This window comes from Calonectris borealis, chromosome 1 (assembly GCF_964195595.1).
Source record: "Calonectris borealis chromosome 1, bCalBor7.hap1.2, whole genome shotgun sequence".
Classification (NCBI taxonomy): Eukaryota; Metazoa; Chordata; class Aves; order Procellariiformes; family Procellariidae; genus Calonectris; species Calonectris borealis.
This window is the reverse complement of record NC_134312.1, coordinates 25334450-25355420: the sequence shown is the minus strand read 5'-3', so window position 1 is coordinate 25355420 and position 20971 is coordinate 25334450. Positions and strand designations below refer to the sequence as shown.

At 41.6% G+C, this 20971-nt stretch overlaps 1 protein-coding gene across 1 annotated transcript in view; it reads right to left on the bottom strand.

Moving 5' to 3' along the window:
* Positions 1-12564: 12564 nt before the first annotated feature.
* The window catches only part of ATP6AP1 (ATPase H+ transporting accessory protein 1), a 55452-nt gene continuing 47045 nt past the window's right edge, over positions 12565-20971 (bottom strand). The window contains exons 9-10 of the mRNA XM_075150810.1: positions 17496-17733; positions 12565-12790 (exon numbers count right to left, since the gene is read on the bottom strand). Of these exons, the coding sequence (XP_075006911.1) occupies positions 12581-12790; positions 17496-17733 (448 nt within the window). The 3' untranslated portion in view covers positions 12565-12580. The remainder of the gene's footprint in view (positions 12791-17495; positions 17734-20971) is intronic.

The window sequence follows — 20971 nt, the reverse complement described above, 5'->3', positions numbered from 1 at the left end:
CATCCAGCCATAGTAGAATAATAATTCAAAAAAGCCCAAATATTAGTAAGACTTTTTCAGAACAGGGTCATTTTTTCTAAAACATATCCTGAGTGATTATAACTTTACTCATGAGGAAGGCAGAAACAAATAGTTCAGGGAAAAAGATTGTATTTATTTGTGTGTGCTGCTCCAACACAACAGCTCTGGGCTCCCAAGGGCTGGATTCTTACGAAGCAAACTGAACAGCAGTAGCTTAAATGAACTTCTTGGCTGACTGTTGGATACGCTTTAAACAAGTTGTCAGCATTTCAATGAAATTAACCTTTTCTTTCCTTTCCTGTTGTGTGACACAGTAACTTTCATGGAAAAAAAACCACCATACAATCCCTGGTCAACTTCCCTTATGTTCCAAAAAACGTTGTTTCCTACCTGACTTAACAGTTTAAAATCTCACTATAACACACCTACTTGTTCACTACAAAGAAAATACTTCTTGAAAACGAGAATTACATTCCCAGCTCTGGTACTCAAGGCCCGACTGACACTGTTCCAGTATTCAGGCTCTCTATGTTTAACCCCCCGGCAGGGGCAATACTCCTCCCTTTTTTCTGTGTCCTGTATTGAGGTTGGCACAGCTCAATGCTGGTTCATCCTGTACCTCGGCTTTTCCTATGGGACACCTCCACTGGGCTTGCTGCTTTTCCCTGAGGAGGGACAACTGCTGGTTAAGAACAATCATTGCCCAAACAGCCAGATTCCTCTTGCCTGCCCACAGCTGCCAGCGGGGAGCAGCGGCCAGCTCTGCAACCCTGGTCCAGAGGAGGGATGGTAGCCTGACTTATGGTTTCCAAAACCAGATCTGTCTCTTCTGACTGCTGAGGCTGAGACAGTTTGCAACAGAGATTTCTGCTGTGTGTGTTAACAGCATGCACCGAATGGTCTCCCATCTCATTTAGGGTCCTTGTGCTCTAGCTGCGTACAGACAATAAGCGCTGCTAACCCACTATAGCCAAACCTGCTAAGGTGGTTGTGACAGCTCTCCCTTACAGGATATATATGGTGTGTGTTTATGCAGACGCACACCCCTTTCCTCGGGTATTCTGAAAAACAACAAGAGGGGGGTTGATGAGAATTTCTGTCAGATTCAGAAAACTCTTCCCTGGCTAATCAAGCAGACTGCAAATTCCTCTGTCACGAGGTTCAATGCCTCCACATTCCTTTGCAGAGTGTCAGGGTGATCTAACAACAGGAAACTTGCTGCTACTCGTTGGAGAGCAACCAAGGGGAAAAATTATCTGTATTATAACAATTGGGTCTTCAGCCAGGCTCAAGTTCGTGTTGCTGGGGCTAGGGAATAGCTGACCACAGCCAGGTGATGAGACTGAAAGCTGTCCACAGCTTTGAAGTCCGCTCCCTAGACCACTTCCTTATAGGGCTCCTCAAAGGCAACCAGGTAGCTTTAAAACTTAAATTAAAAAAAAAAAAAAAAAGCCAGGCTTCATTACAATATAAAGTAAGTCAGCTAACATTTTAAATAGAAAAATATCAGCTAGGTAAGATACTAATAAAATTAAATATATAAACAATAGTTTTTTATACATAGCTCCCCCTCTCCAACTCAGTCCTTTATTCCGGTCTTGGTTTAGATGACCATAGCAAATTCTGCACAGATTCCCCTGATCTGGAGAGACTTCCCTCTGTCCGTGGCAGGGGCTGGCCGGCTGCTCCCTGCTCCTCACAGCAGTTCCCATCTCTGAGCTGCAGGTTCCCAGCTCCGTGCCCTGCTCCCTCGCTACGTGTCCCTGCCAGGTCTTGAACCTTCCCGGTTCCCTCAGCACGCTCGCTCACTTGGGAGCAATTTCCCCCATCTTCCCTTCTTTCCAGTTGGCTGCAGCTGACCTAGTTTCTATTTAAAGGATCAGCATGGAATCATCTATACCAACAAACCAAATGTCAAATCTGCCTGGCTCAAGGATTATCAGCTGTGTGGACCAAACAGCTTTTTGGTGGCCAGCACTCAGGATAAAATTAATAGACCCTGCTGCTCAGCCCTGGAGGCAAAGAGAACTGTCAACAGCCCTGTTAAAAGCCATTAATCCTGTTAATATCTTCCTCACCTGTCTTCTCTCTTGGCAGGCCACATAGCAAACCCAGCTCTGGAAGACGCTTGCACAGAGAGAGCAGGCAGCATCACCAGGGCTGTCCCGCCACTGCCACACTTCTGTCACCTCAGCAGTCTGCTTCGTGCCCTGGCTGCCTTCTCCAAGGCTGAGGTCTTGCTCTGGCTCCCCAGAGCCTGAAGAACACGGCGGCCTGCAGCAAGGACAGGCAGCATGAGCCTGGGACGTGGGACTCTGCGGGGCCACGTGGGGCCACGCGGAGCCCAATGGCGCAGGCAGAAAGCACAGGACTCCCCGTGCCTATGCATCTCCTGCACACACAGGGGTGATGCACGTCAGCTCTGTTCCCCGTGAACAAACTCCAAAAGGGCTGATATTTTATCCAGAATCTGAACTGTGTCACCAAACTTTGAGAATGGCAGCTGCAGACAATAAGGCCTTTGACACATGGGCACCGTAGCCCTTTCTGGCGCTACCTGCGTGAGCCAGCCAAAGGAAATGGTGCAAGTGATGCTCATAACACAAAAACTCGAGGGGTAAAGTTGCCTCTCCCTCTCCCTGCCTGCAGTGAGGGGATTAAAATCCCAGTGACCAGATCTAATTCAGATTGGGAATATAAAGGTTTTACCTTTAAATACAGGAGGTTCACAATCCTGTCCCTCAGCCACGTGCTTTGTGACCTCTTACTCAGTAGACCATGCAATGGGGCTATGCCACATTTCTAAGATCAGGCTAAATCTGAAGCCTACGGAAGATGGAAAAATTCCAATGCCTTTGAACCAGGCCATCGTTTCTAACTGATGCTGCCCCTTAAATACAGTTATCATTGCAGGGAATCTGCTGGATAGCGTGTATTATCCTTGGGCAGAGGGGGAGAGGGGCACCACACTGTGCTGGCACATCCCCTGTCATTACAGAAACAAGGGGTGCCTGACAACTGAAAGAAATCAATGCCAATTTGCTCATAACTGCTTGGCAGTACAGCAATTACTTCACTGATTAAATCATCCGTTAACTAACAGAGGTAAAATTCAAGTTAAAGGAAACTTCACAGTGTCGCCATGTAAAATTTTCTCTATTCCCTTTTCAAGCTGTTATGTGATCTGGTGAAGTCCTGCTTTGTTCTCGGAGAGCCTGTTGCCATGGAAGTGACTGAAATACCACAAGTTAAGCAGTGTAGCCTCTATTTCCTAAACAAATAAGCAGCTTTTCCTTCTGCAAAGGACCACAAATGGTACTTGTGCTGCTCTCAGATATGCATTGCACTTGCCAAATGCTTTTAAGCACTGAGCTTGGCTCTAAGCAATTGGGTCACCTAACAGGAAGGACCAGCTAGAAGGTGCTGCCTTGTGTGGGGGCAGAAGAGGGATGTTCTGGAGTTTCAGACTTCACAGTATTTCCAAATCAGATCAGGTCACCCCTCACTTCTGCTGTTTACTAGCAAACAGGCCCATTGCAAACATGAAGAAAAGGGGAAACGAGGTGAGCTTCAACTCAGGCAAAGCTTAAAGTCAGACGTCCAGGTGGATAACATAGCCCCATGAACAAAAAGGATGAAACAACAGAAGGCTCAATATTCAGCTGCCAAACCACTTCTGCCTGTTAGGGAGCAGGATGATACCTTGATTTTTTGGAGAAGAGGGCTAACATCGCTTGATATGCTTTTCAGAAGCACTCTTTGAGTTCAGGAGAGCATAGATACTGCTGCTATGCCTGCTGCTTGCAAGGATGAAGAGGGAGAGAAGGACACCTTGCTTCCCTGCTCTCTAAAACGCAAGACGACATGAGGCAAGCCAGCCCTCAGTCTGCAAGGGGGTGAACCTGAACGGTGCAGCACGGTGTTTGTTTTCCCTGACTCATACGTTCAGAGCAAGCGAACAGGAGAACTGGGAGCAGTCTGACACTGCAAAGTCTCCCTCGGAGTCTGTTTTCAAAGAACAAATATAGCGGTGCTCACTTTTTTTGGTAGAGGCAGATCCTTTCTTGGAATAAAAGCTTAACTCAGAGAAAAATCTTTTTGCATGTTGTTTTTCACAACATATGCATTCCTACTTAACAAAGTTTATGGTGACAGAAACATTCCTGACATTTTAAAGCAGCTGCTGTGTTTCCCCATTTATTTATTTATGTATTATTCCTCACAGGAAGGAAGTTGGGAAGAGGAGAGGAATCTAATCTTCTTCTTTACAGGTTTCTTATTTAAACTTTTGCAGCATTTCATAGATTTATACAGAAGTCCTGTATTGTGTGCAGGTCTTCCAATCTCATTCTAGAGCTCATGCATATAAGAAGGAATTTTTTTTTTAATTCTTCCATTTTCTAATTCAGTTTGAATTTGTCTAGATGTGAGCAAGTACAGCTCTTTTCATCAGAAGGAAACTTAAGGTTTGGCCCTTGACTATTGATCTTCCAGCTTTTTGACTAAAATGTTTTCAAGCAGGTGTAAGTTCTGGGTTGTGTTTTTGGCGAGCTTACAAAAACTGAACTTTAGAAAAATTAGGCAATGTCTTATGATCTCCAGTCCTAACCACCTTGGCTAGGATTGAACAAGCTAAGCAAGGTCAGGCTCAGTCAGTGAGATCAGCAGACCGGGTGACTGTTGCTGGGAGCTATACCGGTGAATGGCACTGGAGGACCAGCATTTCTGAAAGCTGGTGGGAGCACCACACTGCAGAGGAGGGAGACATAAATCTGAATAATCTTTGCATTAACCTTCAGGTTTTTAGGGAAAACTGCTAATTTTAGTGTCTTGGTCAAACTGTATGGCCTATACAACCAGTGTCATCTCAGATATAATCTGTGTTCACTTAATAGGCAATTTCACAGCATGCTGTAGCACACCAGTAAATAGAGGCTATGTTCTGTCAAAAAACTGGAGTCTTTCCATACAGATGAAGCAACTTCCATCAATACATTTTGATTTGGAGACCCTTTCTGTATCAGAGGCTCGTATTAGTATCTGGTATGAAATGACTACCACCACAGCACCACCAGCAGAGCCAGGTTACCAAGTTCCTTATCAGGATTAGAAGTATCGCATAGGTAATTGTTTAACATTGGACTTAGTGTTTAAAGATCATCCTCCTTCCAAATACACTAAACCAATAATATGTAATGACAATAATGAAATTATTTCACTTAGATAATAACAGACATCATCTCCTCTGTTGCAAGTGCCCTTTAGACTTCCTTTCCTACAAAGTGTGCAAAGGGCTGGAGCACAGATTATATTGCAGTTGAAGCTCTGTGCTAACACTTTGAGACAGGAGGCCCAATATGTTACAGTATCAAAGAAGAGGAACACATGAGCTATAATTTTGATCATTATGTAATTTCTAGACACAGCAACGGCTTCACCATAACCAGCTTTCGGAACGAGAGTCCCATTGCACAGCAGCTGAATCCAGCCCTGGATTTGCAGCAGACACATACACTGCTGATTAGACAAGATGCAGATTTTGCTTAATAAGTAACATGCAATCTTACTGAATCTTTGAAGTGAAACCTTTGGCTATTCCAGATGAAAACAATGACCCTACTGAAGGAGTCCTTCACCCTTCTGATAAGGTAAGATGGTAAAAGTAACTAGCTCACATGTTAGCCAAGAGTTTCATAACAAACCGAAGATAGCCATTCATTAGGCAAAATCCTATGTCTTTCTAAATTCTTAGACACCAATTTTATCCACAGAAGAGTTTCAGATATTACAATTAAGAAAAATGACCATTAATCTTTAGCTCATTTATCTGTTGCCAGAAGCATGCTCAGCCCAACAATCTATCACCACTAAACCCTTCCTGCTCCCTTGAACTTCAAAGTGCTATAAAAAAATTATAGCAGAAATGGGTTCAAATTATGTCAGAACATGGGCAAACTTTAAATTCCCTGATATATCAAATAAAGAATTTTTTATTCTATTTAAGGCAAACAAACAAAACACCAAAAAACCACGCTAATTCCTCTCCATTTAGGTATCTATTAATCACTATTAGACCACACAAATTGGTAGCAGTAAGCCATTAAGGTCTAAATTCTGGCCTCAAAAACAACAAGCACACCCACAAAAATGTCTGTGAAAAATCTACATCAATGAAATCTGATGCAACTGTTCCACTCTTGCTGTGTAAGTACACATCCATGAAAGCTCTACAAGTAAAAGCAGACCATCTATTTTGTAATTGTAATACTAGTTAGTTATAAAAAGATAGATGAAACCTTAGATTTTTCCATTCAGAATTCAGCTGCCTGTTTCAAACACTCTGGGGTCCAATTCTGTTGCTTTGTGCACATGGTAAGATAAATGCGGTATAGCTGCAGGGTTCCCTCCTCCCACTCCCTTTCAGCTACCTCAGAGTTTCTGGAGGGCAGCCAAAGTGGCAGCTCCTGCCTTAGTTTGCAGACAGTCCTAAAGAGTTGTTCTGGGAGAGAAAGTTGAAGACCTGGAGGACCTTCCAAGACAGTCCAGCATCATGCAGGTGCGCATACCCTCACGGGCCGTGGCAGGGCCCCTTGGTGGAGCCTTGCTTTTCTGTTGGGGTGTAGGACTCTGGCAACCACTCAGAAGTGCAAGGACTCTCACTGCCCCTCCTCTTCCACATTTCTTTTTCCTCTTTTTTACTGAAGAGAAGGGTTGAGACCACTGAGGGCCTGGGACATCCCTGTTCAATTGCTGTCTGAAGATACAGAGTGAGAGAAGGCCACAGCTGGATCTTGGTGCCTTCTAGGTATCTTCTGCCGTGGACAGCCTTTAGGTCTTTGTAGCAAGGTATGAAACAGAGCACTCCTGAGCTTGCCCTAACATACATTACTAGCTGAACTGTGTTCAGGCATGAAGAGACAGAAAACACACTGCCCAAAGTGGAGCCGGTCCTGCCTCTCAGGCTCTCAGGTCTTTGACTCTGACAAGGCACATGGCTGCTCGCATGCATTGGTTTCCCCTTTTGACAGCTATAATAAAAATCCTTCCCCAATATCACTGTAATGTGTTGAAACATCAGTGTTTGCAGCTACCTGCTTTGCTCCTCTGCCAGGATTTTATTACTCAGCGGCAGGAATTGACAGACCCAGACAAGCACCTGCACCTCAGCTACTCGAGTGCAAAATCCGATATATTACATCCTTGGTAGAAAAAGAGAGCACAGCAGTGTGAACTTAATGAACAGCTGAGGCATAGGTGAGTGAAAGGCAGGGCAGATAGGGACAGTAATATCTCAAATCATGCCAGTATGCATCAGTGAAAGATATCTGTTAAATAACTAAGTTGATCACTCTGCTATCCATATGTATCTATATTTATCCAGAATAAACAGGATACACAAAATTACAATTCAAACGTTACATCACAAAGTCCTTAACTTATCCACCTTTCAAAAGTACTTTTATGAAAGCATTTGTTGCTTTTTTTTTATGTTGCAAACATTTTTGCACAGTTTTCATTAACTAAAGAGAGTTGCATATGATGTTATGGTAACTGTACACCATTCATTTTATGTCACTTCTACACAATTAGTTAAAGGAGTATTAAGACAGACTCGCAATGGGTTTCCCAGTCTTCCACTGGACACTCACATTGCCATTTGCAAGCAAATGATCATTCAGTAAACTATCTTCTATCACGGCAATAAGGAATGATACATAAAACAGTCTAAAACTAAGTTCAACTATAATAATTCAAGAACATACCAGGTTATACAGAAATCCAGCCAATCTGGAGCAGGGAACCTGTGTTCAAACAGGAGGCATACGAAAAGTTATGGTGAAGATAAGGAAGCCACTTCATTTGTTGGACATCAATAGCAGGTGATTTGCTCTTGGGCTCAGTCACTGTCGTAAGTCTCCTTTCCACCCACACAAGTAGGAAGACTGAGAAAGACACCGGCCCACATTGAAGTGAGAGACTACTTACTTAGGGAACCACCCCTTGGCAAGATCTAATTTCTTTCTGGGTTTTTTTTTTTCTTTTTTTTTTTCTTTTTTTTTTCCTCTCCCCCCCCCCCCCCCCCCCCCAATAATTTTTAAGCCTTTGGAAATCTGAGTTCTGAAAAAACAGCTCTTTTCTCCTTGATTTTACATTAAGTTTTGATACGGAACGGACCAATCTGAGAGCAGAACCTTTATTAGCAAACTGAAGAAGATCAGATCCTTTACTGGAAGATATTAGACACCGCAGGATTTTTTGGCATTTGAGCAGACTGAAGGTGTTGTTTTAATTTTGTGTTTGTTTCTCACTATCCAACCTATTTTAACTGGCAATAAATTAATCTTTCATATGTCTGTTTTGCCCGTGACGGTGACTGATAAGTGGTGTCCCCTTCTTTATCTTGACCCACAAGCTTTTCTATCTTATTTTCTCCCCCTGTCCTGTTGAGGAGGAGGAGGAGGAGGAGTGAGAGAGCAGCTGAGTGGGCGTCTGGCAGCCCACCACAAGATGCAACAGAAAAAACAGCCTGCAGGAAAAGGAGTCCCTGCCCACCTTGTGTGGGTTGTCTCATCTTTTTGTTCAATGTAAGGATAAGATTATCACTACACTTGCCCCCACAATCATCACCACTTCCTGAGACTACTGCTAGTTTTTTGCCAGAAGTGATCAGTATGCAACATTCAGGCTTCCTTTTGTATCTCTGATTATCTTTGGAGTTAGCATCTCATGGTCATTCGTTGTTTTCAGCTCTCCAGTTTCCCCTGCTTGACCTCAGCTTATGCTGAAATAATTACAGAGCCCTCTAATGCCTGGACTCCGCCTAATAATTCAGCTGATTGAGATTTGCATATTCATTATTTTTCAGGCACCCAGAAGGAAAGGAGGAACCAATTACTTCATTGAGTCTTCCCTTGACAGATGGAATGACTTCTCTTCCTTTACTGCCTACATAAAAATACTACTCTTGGACAACTTCTATTATAATTCTGTTTCATTATAAGTCATTGCTGGGTTTCCACATGATTTGTGAAATAAGTAATTTTACAAGCAGAGAAACCAACAGACCAGGACACAAAGCAAGCCTGTATCAGGTCAGGAGGTTCAGATTCTAGCTCCATTTCAGCTCTCTCCTCCAACAAATGATCATTCCTGAATTTTGTGAAGAAATACCTTAACTTATGGCTTCTAGACTTTTGTGTTTAAGTTTGGGTTTTCTCTGGTTTTAATCTTGATTTTTCACAGTTAAATTGATTTTTTCAAGTTGTGCCATAGTTTTTTGATAGTTTCTGATTTTTTTTTCTTGATAAAGTTTCATTGATTTATGTATTTGAAAGCAAAAAAAAAGCTTCTACTTTTCTAACTGATGGTCTTTCCCATCATCCCCTCCATCTTTATTAATTTTTTTGTACTTTGTAGAGAAATGAGCTAGCACTCACGGAAGTCAGTACTTCTGATAACTTCAGTGGGCTCCGGGGGAAGTCCTAAAGGCTCACACCTTCCAGATAGAGCTAATATTCTGGCTGGAACAGCTCCCAAAGCAGGCATGTTTTAACAAGCACACCTGTGATTAAGCTGAATTGTGAAATCAGATGTACACAGAACTGGAAGGCCCCTGACAGGTTTCTAACTTTCAGCAAGGTAAACAAGCACAGGCAGGTGCAAAATCCTGCTAGAATTTCTTGAGGCCCAGCTCTATTTAAAAGGAAGGAATCCAGCCCTGCTGAGATCAGTAATTGGTTGTCTTTGTCTCCAACCACAGGGCAGTGTGATGTGCAGCTGCAGGGGTTAGAGATGGCATGAGAAATCCAGCAGCACACATGGCCCCCTAATGCAGTGTAATGGGCGTCCGTGTCCAGGTGTTGGCAGCAGGATGGCCTCTGTGAGAAGAGGCCAGAGCGGCTGGGTAGGTGTCTGCCAGCCAGCCAAGGTCAACCCACTACGTATGGACAAAAAGCAGTTGATCCTCTTCTAAGAAGGGCTGGCCATTGTCCCCAGAGCCCAGTCCACCTGGCCCCCAAGGCAGCTAGGGCTGTGGGTAGTTCCCTTCCTTTTCTGCTGTTTTTCCCAGCATAGACCTCACTGGGATAACCCTGCCACATCAAGGGCTACAACACCTGGCTTGAGCTTTCCATCACAGGGATGTCCCAACTCACTTAGAAACAGAGTATACGCCCCTACAGGCCCTATTTGCCTGTATTCATGGTATCATTGTTGTGAAAGAAGATAGAAGGAAAAAGCTTTTCTCCCCCCAAAATGCCTTCCCCTTCATCCTGGAATGTGTAATATCAAACACAGCAGGCAGTTCAGTCTGGCCCTTTTCTGAGGGCTTCAGTTTTACTGCATCAGCGAAAAGCTAATCCAACAAACATCTCTACCATCATCTGTTCCAGCTTGATCTCTTCTGGAAGAGGCTTATCTCTTTACCATGGTACAGCCTATATGAGACTCTGCTTCCTCCTCCTCTTCTCCAGAGTCCAGCCCAGACAAGAAAGGGAGGGTACAGGTATCCCCAGTGCCACACTATATTCAGGACACTGTGAGCTCTAGGAGAGTCCACAGGCTCAAGGGGAGGCTGGACAAATTCAGGTACTATAACTATACCCGAAGTTATTAAATACAAAGACACCACCTCTAAGGCTGTGGAAGTCCCTGAGCTTAAATGGTGGAGACTGGTGGAACACCTGCAGGAAGTACTACTACGGGCTTGCCATACTCACACCACTGCTGGAGATAGGATTCTGAGCTGGATGGCCTGGTAAAGCTGGTCTTCGGTTCCTATATATTGTCACTGTTGAACAAAATCTGTTCCAATGAATCTAGATAAAAGTCATAAGAAAGCTGTCTCCTACAAACCAAGCCCTTTGTAATAGCCTTCCTCTCTTCCAGCTATCAGTTACATGACTATTATGTCAATTTTCAATGTCACATTCATGTAACTTGCTTTGAAGGGGAATTAATAGAACAAGTCCGGTTGTCTCTCCTGGCAACACATTTTTGCAAAGAAAATGTGCCTTTGTAACAGGGCGTTTTTGTGTGGATCGAATGCCAGCATTCTCTGAGGTTTTGAAAAACATTTGGGAAAGATATTACAGCAGAGAAGTCACCTCTGGTAGTTATATGCCAGCTTTCTTTTTGCTTTCCAGGTCAGGATTGAATGATTCAGAAGGAATAGCTTCAGACAGCATTTAATTTACCTCTTTGACTGCATAATAAAAATGTAACATCCAGGAATGATGGGTAGAAACTATTGGTCTAGTTAAATTGTTGATTCTGTCTTTCCTCTGTATCATTGTCCTATGACATCGATCAAGATCAGAAAAGTTAGACTACTTCTCATGTGACAAATGTAGTTTTGTCAAAATTATATGTCTGTTCTTTAACTACTAATAGAACATGCACAGTCTTCACAAAACTTTACAGAAGAGAGAATAAAAATGTTATCTTTACCATTTTTTTACCAATTTACCATTGCTCTTTTACTATTTCCTAGCTTTTCGTAACATTTAGTAATTCACTCCATAGTCAGATTGCCCAATGAGAAGATGTAGAGTCTTTTATTAATTGCAAAAGAATCCAGGACACTCTGAATGTTTTCAAGCTCCTAGAATCATTGAGATGACCATAAACATGCTCAGACTTAATCAGTACATTAGCACAGTGCTTCTGATGACCTTATATAATTTTTTTTTCCTTTTTTGTACAAACTTCATTACTCCAAAGATACCTGGAAAAGAAGGGATGCTAAGAAAATTACCTTGCCTCTGTTAAGATGCTGTCTGCACTGGCACGTTGAATCTAGGTTATGAGCTTGAAAAATTGCATTCATTGCCGTGACACCAAATACAATTTTGTGATCAGTTTGGACAAGGACCTATCTTGCTTAGTAATTCCATCAGCTGTCCATGGCTAAAACAAACACATGAGTTAGTGTTACTCAACATAATTCTCACAGGCATTAGCTTACATTAGAGAGAACATATGCCTCCATCCATCCATTCTCATTCGTGATACCACATCTGAGCAAAGTGATGTATTTTGAAAAGATTTTTTGAGACCATTTATTTAGTGATTTATGCCTTATTAGTTCTGTACATTTCTCAACAGAAAAAATGACAAGACACAGTTTAGCCTTCTTAAGATGCATCAACATACCATGCATACTAAAGAGCCTTTAAAGAGACTAGTAGTTTCAATATATAGATTCTTGTTAATTAAGTTATTTATAAATCCTTCCCATTTATCGTTGTTGAGATATCCTTTCTTTCCAATAATAGTTAATCTGAAGGCAGTTTGCACTGGTCTTTCCAATAGCCAGATGGAGTAATAACCTATACAGCCTCACCTCAGACCCTTATCACAGATAGCTATTAGCAAATAACAGTAATAACAAGTAGAATTATTATTGTTGCCAAGCATAAGTATCCTTTTTATATGTAGTTTAATTATCCCTTTCTGCTATGATATCTTTTTAGGTTACACATATTATGAAGTATAAAGATTATAAAAATCATAAATATCAGACCAGGAAAAGCCGTAGCAGCACTAAATCAACCCATGGCTATTCTGTCTGAGGAACTGACAGAGCTGGACCTTTGGGATCATCAAATCTGCTGTTTGTTGTGAGCTGCATGATCATATGGATTCCATAGGCCAGGATCCACAGTAAAACTATAGATGTCACCAAGCCCATCCAGACTCCAGGAGTGAAGAAGCCTGTACAATCACTTGCATAGGAAAACTGGTTGTTTTCAACGTTGAAGCCTTGAATCTGAGAATGAAGAAAGGCAGATAGAGGAGTGCAATTAAATGTGGACCATATACTTTCAGAATATATGTGGTAATTACAAAAAATGCACCTGTTAATTACCACTCACACTCTGCCCATTAAAAAAGAGTGAGAACCAAATCCTTTGCATAACAATTTTCCAGGTCTCCTTTCCGCCCAGGAAATTAAAGATGCACAAGTCGTTTGTTTTGCAAGAGGTAGGTTGTGTTTCCCACTTCAGAAATTTGTGTTACTTTTAGAAGTAAAGTCCCAAAGAGGACGTGTGATCAGTATTGCTCAATGACCATTTCAGAACCAGGAAACTCAAAGCATCCAAAGGCCTGAGAGCTAAGGCCTCCCAGATCATAAGATTTGTTGAAATACCCTGAGATTTTTAGCTAATAACTCCTTGACAAGCAGAACTCCTGAAACCTACTTTAAAATGCATCTAATGAAGATGACCTTTTTGGCTGAGTTTTAGTGAAAGTTCAAGGAGAAAACAGTTGTGAAACCTTTCTTCCCCCCTCCTTAGGGGGGACTCAAAACACGACAGAGGTCTTGCTTTATTGAGGAGTGTGTTGTCTATTAACATATGAAACCTATGTAAGCTTTTCCAGCAGTTAGAAAAATTCTGTAATATCTCTCCTTTGACTGGATTCTTGAGGTCTGCCACTGACTGAGCTCCTGCTGTATTATTTTCCTCAGAAAAATCAACTAACTTGGGGATCTATTCTCTGCCTAGCCACCAATTTTGCAAAAAGTATCAACAAACTGAATGTCTTTGAGACCACTAACCTTCTAAAAATTTTGTTAAAACCAGTCAGAAGATTAGAAAACTATGCAGAAAGGGAAGACAATCCCCCCTCTACACACATGCACATAATGACATAAGCACTGATTCCTTGAGAAGGAAGAGAATCTAACTGGTGGACGAAAATGAAGGAAGGAAAGAATTAATCTGGTCTGTGTTTTTGAGTCTTTCTTAAATAATTTTATAAAGAAAAATGAAGACTGGGATTCTTATATATTTACAGATTCTTTGAAATGTGTGTGTAAGGAAAGCACCAAACATCATAAATCCACCAGTAAAGAAACAAGACCTTAAAACTGACTATTTTCTATAAAATATTATAGAATAAAATAAGAAAGGATTATTTTATTTTAATCACTTCCCTCACCAGGCAATAAGCAAGGAAGCAGAAGACCATGGATTTCTACTTTTCTATGTTCCCATTCCATGATTACTCAATGCTTTATGATAAACTAACTGGAAAGCTTTGTGTTAATAAAAGAGTTTGTACTTCCTAGGAAAGGTGTTGGTACAAACATTGAAGAAATTTGTCTGTGGCTTGCATACCGTGCTACACTGGTAAGCACTCGGGGTTTGAGTTCATTCACGGCTCAGACACCTAAGGTTAATGTGTACGTAATATGTGTGTTAAGACCAATGTCCATACCTTCCAGAATGCTGATTAATAAAACTATTATCATATGCAGAACTAGGGACTCTTTAGGTACTGTGGAGGTGAAGACAATTTTAGCAATTCAAGCTTTTCTGGGTCTTTTAGAAGAATCTTTCCAAGACAGATCATGGTAGCTAACTTGCAAATACTGCCTGCTTTCACTCTAGGCAGTCAGACTTCTGATTAAAGCAGGATTAGAAAAAATCAGCTTTTGGGTTGGGTAACTGTTTGCACAGTTTTAGAGAATACAGGTGATTACCAAAAGCCTTCGCTTGTTAAGCCACTGCTTTGACAACAGATGAGAATGTGAATAGGAGTCATGAAATGTAGTCTGAAAGACTTATTTACAATAAAAACAGAAAGCAGGTGATGATTTATGTAATTTATGTTCAAACACCGGATTGAAATTCTGGAAAACAATACACACTTGTTACCACATTTACAAGAACTCTCTGAAGCACTTAACAGGCATATTTGATTTAGAAAGGCTTTACCTCTTCTGAATTAGAGCCAGAAATACTGACTTTTACTATGTCAATCCTATTGGGTATTTTTTGAAGCAGGATTATGCTTATTGAACCTTCGAGGTGAAAGCTTTAATTGTACATTCTTAAAATGCTATATCTACTTTTAGGTGGGAGGTGAAGTATATGCAGGGTTCCTTTATTGTTTTTCTGAAGCTTTATCATTTCTGTGGGCGTGTTAGATTCCAGGTGGGAGATAAAAATGTGACTCCTAGCAGCATTTCTACCTATAGAAAAGTTAAAAATACTTACATGTAGTTCTCTAATTTTTGTGACTATAAAGCCTTTTGGATACAGGCCTCTGTACTGCAGAAGTTTTAATTTTAGTGTTTGGACCAGCATCATTTGTCTTGGTTATACTAGTCTGCATTTACTGTTAATTTTTAAAATATTGTTTTGAATGGAGTTTTCTTGTCATTTGACCTTTGACAAAGCCTTCAAGTAAAACCTATTGTTTTCGTGGCTCTTAAGTGTACACCGAACATCTAATTTTTGAACTTAGAAATATTTTAGCCACAAAGAATCCTATATTCTTGATTTTAAAGTTTTCGGCAGTTTTTCTTAGGAACAAAGGGGCTTCTAAACCACTAGGACACATACTAAAGAAAAACAGTGCTTTTGGTGGCAGCCTCCTATTTAACTTCATAGACAATTCTGAGATCCTCAAAAGGATAAAAGGTATCGTGGTAGAACAACCATTCCTGTAACAACAACAACAAAATCAACAAAAATCCCCACCAAAACCAGAGCAGTTTTGATACTGTGTACAGCTATGAGTGGTGACATCCTAGGCTATAGGCACGCCTAGACAGCATCCCACAGCGGTTCTTTAGGTGGTAGTGACTGAGCTAGCTCCGGAACTAAAGTAAAAGGCTGCATCAGTTCAGCCTTGCCTTGGAACAAGCTATGCAAGGCTTCACCGTGCAGGTGCCGTGTCCCTCTAATACAGTGATACTGTTTTCAGGACCCAATTGTACCAGCTAGATTGGCATTGGATCCTAGTTTCTAATTCATTGCATAACATTGACATGAAAATCACGTTCCTCAGTTTCAGCAACAAGATTTTGTGCTGAACACATTCCATGTACCTTTTTCACCATGCAACAGAGCTTGGGGGTTTCTAAACCTCATTCTAGAACAAAGACTGATATTGAGATCAATCAGATTTCACTACGTATCAGTGGAAGATATCTGGAAAGATATGATCTAGTTCAGAGAGAACTTAGAAACGAGCCCAGAATGTGACTTTCTGTTTTCTCACACAACACAAAAGATCGAAACAGGACATTTCAGGTTGTGTTCCATGCTTAGGACTTGATCAGAGAAAAAAGCCTTTTCCAAGAGGAACTGGAAGTTCTGTTGTCTGAACAGTGGAAGTAGCTGCTGCTTCAAATCAATAAGGAAGGTGGGAAACCTACTACTTCTACTCTTGATCAAGACCCCAATGAAAGGATGCCTACTAAGGATGGAGCAAGGCCTCTCCCTAAGCTTTGAGAAGGCAGCAGTGTCAATGTATATAGAAATTCAAGGAAAAGGTATGTTGTAAGTGGAGGCTTTGTATTTTCATAGCTCATGTACTTTCATAGCATAGTGATGCCGAAGTCTAACTTCACAGAGTGACTAGGCAAAGTACAGCTGTGTGGACCCAGATATTTTCAGGCCTTTCCGTAAAAAGTACTATCAGGAGGAACCTTCACAATATTGGTGTGTCTTGCTATGTTGCTTCTCAAAAAACTGTGGGTCTTGATCCTGGAATTTGTGGAAAATAAATCTCAGCACCAATGCTGTTCCTTTGAGATTTCCATTGTTTAAGCAGAAGTGTCAAATCTGGACTCAGATTATTGAGATTTTGTTTGTTATCGAAATCATAAATACAACTATAATCAGCATTTGTATCCAGTTATCATGGGGTTAGCTCATCTTTGACAAATAGAGTCCAGTCTGGAATTATTCCTATCATTACCATGATCTCTTTAATCAAAGAGATCCCTTAGTGCAATATTGTTTTAAGATATAAATGTTGATGTGCTTCTCCTAAGTCAAGATCAATGCTCAAAATAATAAAGTTATAATCAACTACACCTCACATATGTAGTCTGTACTGAATACACATAAAATCTATGCCTCATTCAAAAAAAAAAAAAAAAGGCAACTGCTTTCCTTCTGGGCCATGCGGGACCTAGTATTGCTCCCAATTGAAGTCCATGGCAAACGTTCCATTAAATCTAATTGCATTGGGCTTTGTTTCTGTCTGTAGGAGTACAGACAGTCTATGTCACTGAAAACAGTAACCACACTAAGCTGTACTTTCCTAGGTAAACAAAGTGCAAAGAAATCCAATAAAAACTAAGTAAGCAGCATAAAGCATAAAGCTACCCACTTAAGAGGCCCATGTTTCCAATAGCAGCCCAATTCATTAAACAGGCATGGGGACTTAGTCATTCTTTGCCTGATTAAGCGCATTTGGTTTTATTGTTTTTTCTTTTCTGTGGACAGCTTCATAGTTTTCTGTTTTTCAAAGCTGTGCTTTCATGTTCTTATTGTTCAGCAACTGCCGACTTTTTTACCCCTTTATTGAATAGCTCACCTAGGGGGAACAGATTTTCTTTTACATTTTCCCTCGGGCTGAAATGAAAGTAAGGGCATTATGAATGTGTTCAGCACCTACAATAGCAAGTAATAGTTCTTGGAATTATCTCTGAAATGGCAGTGTGTACTCACTTGCAACCTGGAAATGAAAACATCCCAGTTTTTTGCCTCATTGTTGGATGGAATCAGCCTTGCAGGATAGAGATTGCTTGTTCCCACCAGCTGACAATGAAATGAATACTCTGCAGGAGCAGAGATGACAGAAACATTAAATTTAGCAAACTTTTCTCCATCTTGTACAATCTCAACTGAATCTAACGTGGACCAATTTCTAGCCGAGCCTCCATAGAACTTGTTGGTCATTAAAAACCTAGAAAGACAACAGAGGGGAAAAAATAGTCAAAATGACAGAAGGAAAATGTTAATATTCATTTGATGAAGTACTGGTGGCAGATAAAGGTTCACTGTTGCTAGCTGCAAACGTCACAGTTGGTATCTTAGCCTGGCCTCGCATGTCATTAGCATTGCTCATAAGTGAAGAGACTCTGTGAATATGTTTTTACTACTTCTTAGAGTTTTCATCTCACAAGCACAGCTTTCCATAGCTGTGGCAGGCAAGAAACAAATGTGATTTCATTCTTCAAGGGCCTCTGCCAGTGCAGTATTTCATCAGTTACCAATCAGTGGAGCAGAACCTGAGAGACTGCCGGTAGGCCTGCAGTGGCTCTCAATAAACATTTTATGGGATTTTTTGAAAATTGCTTTTATGATAGGTACAGGCATGATAACCGTTCTGATTTATCATTGCAATTCTTCCTTGGCTCAGATGCCTAAATGGCAATTTCCTTTGCAAATGTCTGAATTTGCAGTTAGAAGACAGTTTTCTCTCACTGGAGGGTGGGGAGGGGTCGTCAGCCCTAGTTTCCCAATTTGTAGTGGGTTTGCCACAAATAAATATTTTCTCATTTTGAAAAGGTCTGTGTATGTGCGGTATTGCAGCAGTTTCCAGTAGTTTATAATTATGGGATTTATATATATGTTACTACCACTGCAGTCTGAACACCTCCCAAATGTTCTGAAACAGAAGTAATTGAGAACATTCAGAAGTACATCCTGATCCTTTACGGATCAGGACTATGTCCTAGTCTTTACCACTTTTTACCCAGTTACTTTTAGGTATTCAAGTTATCTCATAAGGAAATTGTAAACTTTTCTCTGTATTGTATGTTGCTTAATACTTTAACCCTACTTGGTCTATGTGTGTATTGCTCTATATAGTTTGCTGAAGTTTTTGTTGCTTATTGATAACCACAAAGAATTTAGAAGAGGAATCATTTTAGCAACAAGTGAGACTTCCTACAAAATGAAATATTCAAATATGTCTATCCACAATGGGTAACACTGTATGTGGATTTTAAAATTTGGGGTAATACTTAGATGCAATTATGACAAGTTTGAAAAATAAGCAGTCATCTATAAATGTGGCACAATATAGAGTATTTTATGTTCTATGGGTATATGTACATATAGAAAGAATATGCTCTGTTGTAGAATATTGCTTGTTTGTTCAAATCAGTTGCTTTCAGTAGCATATCCGGGGAACTACAGGCCGGTCAGCCTGACCTCGGTGCCGGGGAAGATTATGGAGCGGTTCGTTTTGAGGGCGCTCATGAGCCATGTCTGGGATAACCGGGGGATCAGGCCCAGCCAGCATGGGTTCATGGTCCTGCTTGACCAACCTGATCTCCTTCTATGACCAGGTGACCCGCCTAGTGGATGAGGGAAAGGCTGTGGATGTGGTCTACCTGGACTTCAGTAAAGCCTTTGACACTGTCTCCCACAGCATTCTCCTAGAGAAGCTGGCGGCTCACGGCTTAGACAGGTACACTCTTCGCTGGGTAAAAAACTGGCTGGACGGCCGAGCCCAGAGAGTTGTGGTGAACGGAGTTAAATCCAGTTGGCGGCCGGTCACGAGCGGTGTTCCCCAGGGCTCAGTACTGGGGCCGGTCCTGTTCAATATCTTTATCAACAATCTGGATGAGGGGATCGAGTGCTCCCTCAGTCAGTTTGCAGACGACACCAAGTTGGTCAGGAGTGTTGATCTGCTCGAGGGTAGGAAGGCTCTGCAGAGGGACCTGGACAGGCTGGATCGATGGGCTGAGGCCAATTGTATGAGGTTCAACAAGGCCAAGTGCCGGGTCCTGCACTTTGGCCACAACAACCCCAGGCAACGCTACAGGCTTGGGGAAGAGTGGCTGGAAAGCTGCCCAGAGGAAAAGGACCTGGGGGTGCTGGTTGACAGGTGGCTGAACATGAGCCGGCAGTGTGCCCAGGTGGCCAAGAAAGCCAACGGCATCCTGGCCTGTAGGAGAACTAGTGTGGCCAGCAGGAGCAGGGAGGTGATCGTGCCCCTGTCCTCGGCACTGGTGAGGCCGCACCTCAAATCCTGTGTTCAGTTTTGGGCCCCTCACTACAAGAGGGACATTGAGGTGTTGGAGCATGTCCAGAGAAGGGCAACGAAACTGGTGAAGGGCCTGGAGCACAAGTCTTATGAGGAGCGGCTGAGGGAACTGGGACCGTTTAGTCTGGAGAAGAGGAGGCTGAGGGGAGACCTCATCGCGCTCTACAACTACCTGAAAGGAGGTTGTAGCGAGGTGGGTGTTGGTCTCTTCTCCCAAGTAACTAGTGATAGGACGAGAGGAAATGGCCTCAAGTTGCGCCAAGGGAGGTTTAGATTGGACATTAGGAAAAGTTTCTTTACTGAAAGAGCGGTCAGGCCTTGGAACAGGCTGCCCAGGGAAGTGGTGGAAGCACCATCCCTGGAAGTATTCAAAAGATGTGTAGATGAGGCGCTTAGGGACATGGTGTAGTGGGCATGGTGGTGTTGGGTTGATGGCTGGACTCGATGATCTTAGAGGTCTTTTCCAATCTTAATGATTCTATGATTCTATGATTCTATGTCATCCACACAACGTAGAGTCTAAACTCAACACAAACAATGCTCCTTAGGACTAACACACAAAATTTGACGGGTTAGGTTACTACAGTAATTGAGCCTTTTTGGTTTTCTTAAATAATCTGTGGCTTTTGATTCACATAACTTCATAATCCTCAAGAGTTTCAAAATGCTCAGAAGGAATCCTAGATCTCAAAGTGTCATTCAGGTGAGAAAAGGATGTTTTATCTTATGGCATTCCTTATGTTTTGAGCCTAAATAGCTCTTTCCATAAAACATTCACCTGCAAGTATCAGTGAAAAAGAAAAAAATATTTGAATTTCATCTAGTACACATCCACAAATATTTATGGAAAATATTCTATTGTTATAGTGATAAAGTTACAAAATTAAAACATGTATTGGCCTAGATATTAATTGCTAGAAGAAAGGAATCTTTTCCTGATATACAGCACAATCTGAACAGAATTTCCATGGTGTCTCAGTAGCAATGCTATAGGCATTAGCTGGAGGCCAGTTAAAAGCACAGAGGAGCTTACTTAAATGTTTGTGCCAACCACAGATGCTGGGTGTGCTCTGTACTTTTGTTGAGAAGATAAGAAAAGTGGTAAACAAGGAAATTCTTTGGAGACTTACCATGTGAACAAACAAGT